Source organism: Coregonus clupeaformis, chromosome 26, assembly GCF_020615455.1.
Source record: "Coregonus clupeaformis isolate EN_2021a chromosome 26, ASM2061545v1, whole genome shotgun sequence".
NCBI lineage: Eukaryota > Metazoa > Chordata > Actinopteri > Salmoniformes > Salmonidae > Coregonus > Coregonus clupeaformis.
Genome location: NC_059217.1, coordinates 14,312,520 through 14,321,379, shown reverse-complemented (window position 1 = coordinate 14,321,379; position 8,860 = coordinate 14,312,520). Strand labels below are relative to the sequence as shown.

Below are 8,860 nucleotides of genomic sequence, written 5' to 3'. Positions count from 1 at the left end.
TGCATAACTAAATTCGCCCCTTCCACTCCTAAACAACGCACATTTTTAAAACTTTGGCAAAGGGTAAAGTCTACAAAACGTAGTCCACTCTGTTCTTAACATATTCTAGTAATGGGAACAGAAAACTTGATTGAGATGAAATGTTTAATCGATTAGAAAATTAGCAGAATGTCGGCCAAAATCCATCTTGCTCCATCTTCTCCCACCGCCTTGCCACTGGGCTTCCTTTCATCACCATATTACCGGAGGCTTCAGATTTATACATACGGTGAAAGATCTGTCTCATTGTTCTATCTGTGAGGTTACTGCTAGTGTGAGGAGAGGTGAGGCGTATCCTCAGCCAACTCCCTCCCTAGACGCCCCATTTCATTTGTTGTTTTGTGTGGTGCTCTGCTACGGTGCAAGTTGTTCGGACGAATTAGCTGTCAATCTCCGACCAAACTCTATTTAGGGTAGGTTGATTAAGGGATCAGTAGGAGTTCCCAATGAGATTAAACCGGGAGCGGCTGCAGGTTAATGTGATATTGCGAGAGTCCGCGGACTTAATGCCATTTTCAGGTGCATTTACATTAGCTTGGTAGCTAGCGTGTCAGCTAACGCTAATTTACATCACAAGCCACTCGTTTTTTTAGGTTGTTTTTTTTCCTCACAAGAAACTGAAGATGTCCGACTCCGACATAATGTCTTCAACTGAAGAACGAGCCAAGGAGATTCTGAAGGGTTTTAAACTGTATCCTTTTCAATGAATGGCTTGCCTGGTTGTTCACCTAGCTAAGTTAGTAGCAGCTAGCCAGGTGTTGTAGCTAGCTGGCTCTTGCTACTTGTCTTACATTGGCGTAACTAGTTAGTGAAACTAGCTAACTAATATTGTCAGTCTGATAGTTTAACGTTAGCGGGGTTGCTATTGTCTTTCTTGGCCATCCTGCTTCTAGCTGGTTTGCAAGTTACCTAGCTAGCTAACAGCCTAACTAGCCACCACATACATCTGCAGTGTCTAGTTAACTTTGGATAAGTTGACTATCTAGATAGTTAGTCAAATTGGACAAGGCGCTATTTAGATGTGCATGTAATATGCACACATAGGTTAGGTGTTAGCTAAATGGGTGCCTTACTCCTTAGCTAGTCAGCTGGCTGGTTCAGACTGGAATTTAACTTGGGTTGCTGTTCATGCATACAGAACCGTATCTCCAATTGTCTTGACATTGCCTATGACTTGTACAGGAGCATCCTTTACTACATTACAACAGCCTGCCCAGTGGCTAACTTTATTCATCACAGACAATGCTCTTTAAAATAAGTGTCTGACTGGAAGGTTGATCTGTACTGAATCTGTTGGACATAACTTGAGCTGTTGGCAGGGGAGAGGGAAATCTGACAGTTTACCTCCAGCAATCATCACCATCTTAACTCAACATGCATTTTTAATCATACCATATTTAAACCATAGTGGAGCTTGTTTACCATTTTTGATGTACCTTCCATGGGTAATGTTTTTTTCTTCTCTCCTAGCTCACGTAGAAGCCTTTTCTCTGGTTTACATAATACCGGTCCCAAAATAGGCACAGTAATGCGGACGAGAATAATCACACCTGCGTTGCTTCCACCGACTTAACATGGACAACTAAAGGCCCATCATTATTTAATTCCACTCTGTACTTTACACATTACTTGGTAGTACTGAGGGTATATTCAGTGTTGAATAGGTAAGAATCCTGACTGTTGTGACAGGCTGTGGATTTGTGTGTGTGTGACCTTCCTTAGTCAGGCTTCATTTTCTAGGCTGGTAATTCTTAAATCCTTGATTTGCAAGGACAGGGATTTGCTGCCTTATGGTCCTCCTCCTAACAGGTCTGGTGACTGAGTTTAGTGTGTTACCACTGCATGGAGCCCTGGCCGCATACATATACTCATTTCAGGACCTTTACAAAGAAGTTAGGTATAGGTCTTGAATTTTTGGGTTGTAGGAATGTAGAGGACAGTCAAGCTGTTTTACGTTTAAATTGATCCTCCTGAGACCAAGCAATCGATTGTACTCTGAGGAATTGTCCGTCTTTGAACTAAGAACCAAAAACTCCTTCCTTCCCCTCCTTTATAGTTAGGTAACAAGCATCAGGTTAATTGTGATTACAACATCACAAAGAAATGGCAACAGTCACAGATGTCCTAAGGTTTTTCAACAAATTAATCTAGAAGTTGTGTATTTATTTGATGAAGTGTGTTGATCAGAGTGGTGGGCTGATCAAAGTTGTCTGTATCACTGTGTGCCATATGAGTATTGGGTTGAGGTTACAGGAACTCTTCCCTGGCGTGACCGGCTTTTTGACCTGTAGGTCTTATGCAATAAAGATATTTATAGAAAGTTCTAGAAGTTGCTTCACAGCGGGGAGTATTCAAAGAAAGCACAAGGCCTGCTACAACTCAGCTTCAGTACCAATTTGCTTATTTGCAGATTGATAAGAGTATCGTGGTTGCTTTCAGTTAGTACACTTTCTAAGGCTAGCATAATATTCACATTCTGTAATGAATGTAGGTATAACCTGAAAGTGTGAGTCCCTAGTGTGCTTCTTAATCAGATGTAGAACTGCCTTGCTTCCATGAATAACCCAGTATTGTGTTCCATACTGAAGCCTATATTTTCTGGGTAATGTGCTGAGGCTCCTATCCTCCATAGTACACTAGTCTATTTTATAAAGCCTAACATCAGTAGTCCCTTCATTGCCCTACAGTAGTTCATTGTATGGCAAAACCTCTCAGCAGAAACTCTGCAAATTATAGTAGCTAGATTAATTCGACATCTGACAAAGTCCATACATGACTCAGTTGAGTTCCGTTTCTTAGTATGATGCTACATTGGGCTTCCAGGCCTATACAAGAGCACGGTGCTTCAACATGGCCTCTTTTATATCCCTAAGACAGGCAGAGGCTGGCCTCTGAGGAGAATGCAGTGTGCACTGCAGCCAGCTTCCCCTGAGTGGACATGACTTGCATGTAATCTGTCCCTGAAACAAACTGATCCACAGAACTATGTGAACACAAGGACTTGCTAACCAAACAGTGGTAGTCTTGAGTTGATGCTGGGCTAGGCTATTTGCTACTGCAGAAGTTTTTCAATGAGTGGCATAAACCATGTGTTTTTGACAGTTAGGCCTGTGTATAGATAGAATTGTATGATTTTAGCAACACTGCTTACTTAGTGAGATGTAGCCTTTTTCATGTCTTGTGTCTATTGCATGTGTATTGGTCATGCATGCACGTGTTTTGCATCAAGGAGCTACTCTTTAAAAATGGATGGGGCTTTAGGGAGGCTAGCATGCCCATAGGGGCTAATTAAGAAGCCTGTTTGAGTGTGTTGGGGGACCCCGGGTCTAACCCCCCCCTCCCCCCGCGGATCTCCTCTGCGTAGCACCAGGGATCTCAGTAGGTGTGATCCTGGAGACATCTGTCACCTCTTCCACCACCGGGCCTAACTGTAGTTAGCTGCAGAATAAATGTAAACTTGACATCCCTATTCAGGCCTATTATGATGTATGTGTCGTTTAGGCCCTAGTCTTTGACCTTGGAATGTACTGGAAACATTTAGCTGATGAGCTTAATTGACAACATGGAGGCCATGTTTTTTTTTATAATTCACATTGAAAAAGTAGCAGCAGCAGTTCTTATTACAATTCATTCATAAACGGTTAGCTGGGTAGACACAGCTTTGTCCCCCAGACAGTAATTGTCCAGCAGGACTGACAACTGTTCAAATCAATTAAATTGTCTAAGAGGTAACAGACCGACAAAGTCCACAGCCAACAAACCACTTCACACAAAGCATCCCAGTCATGTTCAGAGATTGAAAAGGGGGGCCTATACAGGCCTATGTTTTCTGAGGAAATTTCTATTAAGATGAGAGCACTGCATACTGTAGAGACTGAGGATCATTCTAGAAGGATGTGGAAGCTGCTGGGAGGGAGGCAACTGAGCTAGCTGACCCAGTGTTGGTGGGCTCACTGGGCTGCAGTCAGATTTGACAGGTTTAAATGATTCAAAGCGCCACTAGTTTCATCTCTCTAAGACAGCCCTACTCTACAGTAGCTTGCTAGCCAAGCTCAGTGTTGATGTTGGTTGCGTCATGTTTCCGTGACAACTTATTTTCCTACCTGCTGTTTTGACATTGACCATCATGCTATATTTAGTCAAGGCCCTTTATTAGTTTTAAAGAATTTATCCTATGTGGGGAATGACTTGACCGACACTATGCTCCTCCATTTTCATTGTTTGGCTGTTTGAAGCTGGTGCTGTGCAGGCTGGTACTGACACCCTGTTGCTCTGTCTGTGTTGGGCAGGAGGATGAAGAGCAGCACAGATGGTTTTGAGACTGGGGACAGGGATCAGGTGCTTCTGACATAGTACCCTCTAGTTGACACACGACCGCTATATCTTCAGGTTGGCTTTTTATTCCCAGAGCTGAGTTTAGAAATTATTTGTTCTGTCTGTTAGCTCTTGCACCAGCTGGAGTACTGTTACCCACTTGCCTTGCACCACATGCCCTATTAGAGGTTAGCTAGTAGTAGCTACATAATCATGGGTGGCTTTAATCCACTAAAATTGGCCACTCCAATAAAGGAACATGACGTGAGAGCTGGTGTAAATGACTAGGGCCACACACGGCGGCACTTGAAGATTTTTTTTCTGGAGTATACAAATAGGTCTACACAGCTTTCACTTTTGGCTTTAACACATGCCAGTGTTTCCCCTGTATTCGCATCACCGCTGCTAAATTGTTGCTGCCACACCCCAAAAAATAAACTTTCAGAGTGAACTTAAATGACTAAAACCGGACAGTATGTAGAAAAGAGAATTTACCTAATATATTTTTTTACAATATGATCTTTGAGAACTAAAAATCACCCAATAGTTTAGTGGCAGCCAACTGGAAAAACAATCATAGCTTGATGGATCAGGGTTTCCTGTTATCCTGGGTGCCACCTTGAGGAATAATATACTGGCGTTACTTAATTGATCCCCTGAGGGAAATTCTTGCCACAAACTATAGACAAAAACACTACATATTGAAATAACATGGACAAGGCTACATTTGTCAAACCCATGGCTGTGTGTAGTATTCCTTGACTCCTGGTCTCCCAGAAACTGGATGAACCTGCGTGATGCTGAGACTGGGAAAGTGCTGTGGCAGGGAACAGAGGACCTGTCTCTTCCTGGGGTCGAACATGAAGGTACTGGCACCTCCTGGCTGGTTTACTGTCGGCTTTCCTCCTGGTGTAGAACGTGTATTACTAGGCCATATCTTCCTACCACTACCAAGATGGCCACTCTGTTCTTTTTGTGATTTTATTTTATTAAACATATAAATAAATACTGGGGTTGATGCATACAATAGGCTTTACAGACGTCAAATTGGAAATGTAAACAAAGAGATTGCTGGCAAATAAAACAAATCTAACTTTCTTTTAAAGAAGCAAGGCATTCACAGCAACTCTGACCATTTCAATAATGACTGTCCACGGCCTCAGTCCTGCTTTGATAACCACTTAGGTCTAACCATCCCAGCAGTCTGGCAGTTTGTCCTCGAGCTTGAACCCTAACAATGTCAAAATTAGGCTTGTGCGATAGACCGTTTATACTGTATACCGGGGTATTTCAAAATAGACAGAATGATTTTCAATACCGTAGAGGGGAAAAAAGCAGTGCGTGCTACACCACTGCTTATAACTATTAGTTGAGTATAACATCTAAGATGTCCAATTATATCCAGCTCAGGGCTAAGTGGCTAGATGTCAAGATCAAGCGTCTTGGTTACAGCAGAGCCATTCAATCCCCTCCTGGATCAGGATCCATGTTGCCAAAAATTTTTGCATATTTTTTTTTAATGGTAAAGAAAATAGAAATTGCGCTCCTTGTGTGCACATTTGGGAATACCGTATACCCCGGTATAGTACAGAAACGGAATAACTGTATGACAAGCTGGATACCGCCCAACCCTAGTTAAAATGCCCAAAATGATTATCAATTTACCTCTACACATAGTTATATCAATGTTGTGTATATTACAATCTATAGAAAATGCAGGTAGTTAGAAAGTATATTAGAATCTCGTATGGGAGAAAGTAGCCTAGCTCTTGGAAAACATCAGGCTGTTGCTTTGAGTGCAATCTATTCTCTCCTAATTAGTAGTTTGACGGTCCCATTCATTTCCTTGCAGCTCGAGTCCCCAAGAAAATACTCAAGTGCAAAGCTGTGTCCAGAGAGCTAAATTTCTCTTCGTCAGAAAAGCTGGAAAAGTTCCGCCTTGAACAGAAGGTTTTCTTCAAAGGCCAATGCTTAGAAGGTACTAGTCTATTTGATCTGTTTCAATAATCATGTTTATTATAGATGTACTCTATAAGAATACAATGTCTGTGCATAGTGAATTCAATCATTAAATGTCTCTCTACCTGCAGAATGGTTCTTTGAGTTTGGCTTTGTGATTCCCAACTCCACAAACACATGGCAGTCTTTGATAGAGGCAGCGCCAGAGTCTCAGATGATGCCCGCAAATGTTTTAACGTAAGAGGAAATCCATTTTTTTTTTAGCATATGTTGGGCTTTTTGGTCATTCCCCTGCAGTTGGTTTGTGCAATTGTTTGTCAGTAGTATAAAACATGCACTCACTAGGCTACATCTTGAATAAGTAATTAGGCTACAGTGAAATATTCCTTCACTTATTTATTCTATGCCAAACTTGCAGGAAACCGTCATTTCCTTTATATGGGACTGCTTTGCCTCAGTGTTTGCTGATTTGTAATGTTTCTTTCTCTCCCTTGCAGTGGGAATGTTGTTATAGAGACCAAGTTCTTTGACGACGACCTTCACGTCAGCACCTCCCGGGTACGACTTTTCTACGTCTGAAGGGGAACACATTTTTTAATTTTTCCAGTCCTTGAAGGGGGGAGGACCAGGCATACACTGCTGATTGTTGTTTTTCAGTGGTCACAGGAGGCCACGTTCGAAGGAGTGCATTTGTCTTCTACAGTGACAGCAGCACTAAAGAAACCAAAATCCAACCAAGTCATCAAGATCACACTGGCTTCTTGGCAGACAATTGTTTTTGTATGTAAATATCTATATATATATTGACAATGCTCATGACAAACAACCATGTAAATTATTTTATTTGTACATTATTTTTTTCCTTGTCATTCCAGAAATGTAACCCTAAGATGTACACCGCTCTGTCACCTTGCATTTTTAATGTTTGCTTCCAGTTGATGTTGTGGTTGCTGATGTTCTCATTGTTAGGATTTTTTTTAGCTGTAACTAAATCTGTAAAATAGACTGTTTATTACTACAATTAAAATATGTCCCAAAAAAAAACATTGCTTTCTTTTTTGTAGTTGAAGTTTAACTAACTGAATGATTAAGTTGTTCATGCTTAAGATATTTTGTCTCCTGAGAGTACAAACTTGCCAAGTAAGGCACCTGTATGAAAATAGAACTAACCAGTTCTTCATATTTTAACTACAGCCACTCAACACTTTAATACACCTGTGGGCTGTTAAGGGTAGTCTTAGCGAAATGACAAGCAGCGCTGCAGATATTGAGATGCAAGACTTCACACACAGTGTGGTAGTCACAGGACCAAAACAGTGGAAGTTGAGCCTTGCCCTTCAATGCTCTTGTTGTGAAAATTGACCCACTATGCCGTTTAGTTTCTGTATCTATACTGAACGAAAGTATTCATGTAACAATTTCAAAGATTTTACTGAGTTACAGTTCATACAAGGAAATCAGTCAATTGAAATGAATTAAGCCCTAATCTATGGATTTCACATGACTGGGCAGGGGTGTAGCCATGGGGGGGCCTGGGATGAAATAGGCCCACCCACTTGGGAGCCAGGCCCAGCCAATCAGAATGAGGTTTTTCCCCACAAAAGGGCTTTGTTACAGACACATACTCCTCAATTTCATTAGCTGTCCGGGTGGCTGGAAGCTGGATGTGGAGGTGGAGGTCCTGGGCTGGCGTGGTCTGCGGTTATGAGGCTGGTTGGACGTACTGCCAAATTCTCCAAAACGACATTGGCTTATAGTAGAGAAATTAACATTACATTATCTGGCAACAACTCTGGTGGACATTCCTGCAGTCAGCATGCCAATTGCACACTCCCTCAACTTGAGACATCTGTGGCATCGTGGTGTGACAAAACTGCACATTTTAGTGGCCTATTATTATCCCCAGCACAAGGTGCACCTGTGTAATGATCATGCTGTTTAATCAGCTTCTTTATATGCCACACCTGTCAGGTGGATGGATTATCTTGGCAAAAGAGAAAAGCTCACTAACAGGGATGTAAACAAATTTGTGCACACAATTTGAGAGAAATACGCTTGTGCGTATGGAACATTTCTGGAATTTTTATTTCAGCTCATGAAACATGTGACCAACACTTTACATGTTGCGTTTTATATTTATGTTCAGTATAAGTCATATCACTGAGTCTACCTTTAACTTGTAATGTACTCCATTGAAAGCAAGCCCACGGGGGCAGCTATGTAATTTCTAGCTGCATTGAACTACAAGTCCCTGAAAGCCTTTCACCTGAATGTGCAAAGACAAAGTTGTGTCTGATGACCATAGAGAGAGAGGGAACTCTTTGTAGCTGTGTCATTATAGCGTCTGTGACAGCCTCAATGGCGCTGCCCGTGCTATCTCCATTCTGAAGTAGTCAATGTTCTTCTTCATTGGCTGATCCCTTCTCATGACCCGGTTGGACTTGACTCTGACAGGGTCACCAGGATGGATCAGCCAATGAAGCTGGAAGTCCCACCTAGTTGACTACATCAAAATGGTGGAAGCCCTTAATGGGACTGGCCATGTTAA

General features: G+C 41.9%; 1 protein-coding gene across 1 annotated transcript; it reads left to right on the top strand.

Moving 5' to 3' along the window:
* Positions 1-302: 302 nt before the first annotated feature.
* On the top strand, positions 303-7,343 carry LOC121540408 (retinal rod rhodopsin-sensitive cGMP 3',5'-cyclic phosphodiesterase subunit delta). Its single transcript, XM_041849255.2, has 5 exons — positions 303-730; positions 5,131-5,219; positions 6,206-6,331; positions 6,444-6,549; positions 6,810-7,343. The coding sequence occupies exons 1-5, from the start codon at positions 663-665 to the stop codon at positions 6,889-6,891; spliced, it is 471 nt and encodes a 156-aa protein (XP_041705189.1). The 5' UTR covers positions 303-662; the 3' UTR covers positions 6,892-7,343.
* Positions 7,344-8,860: the final 1,517 nt, after the last annotated feature.

Bases quoted from the DNA above. Each gene is read 5' to 3' on its own strand.
- LOC121540408 (XM_041849255.2), top strand. From the start codon at position 663: ATGTCCGACTCCGACATAATGTCTTCAACTGAAGAACGAGCCAAGGAG. The intron at 6,332-6,443 runs GTACTAGTCTAT...CTCTACCTGCAG, and splicing joins CAAAGGCCAATGCTTAGAAG to AATGGTTCTTTGAGTTTGGC. The intron at 6,550-6,809 runs GTAAGAGGAAAT...TCTCCCTTGCAG, and splicing joins ATGCCCGCAAATGTTTTAAC to TGGGAATGTTGTTATAGAGA.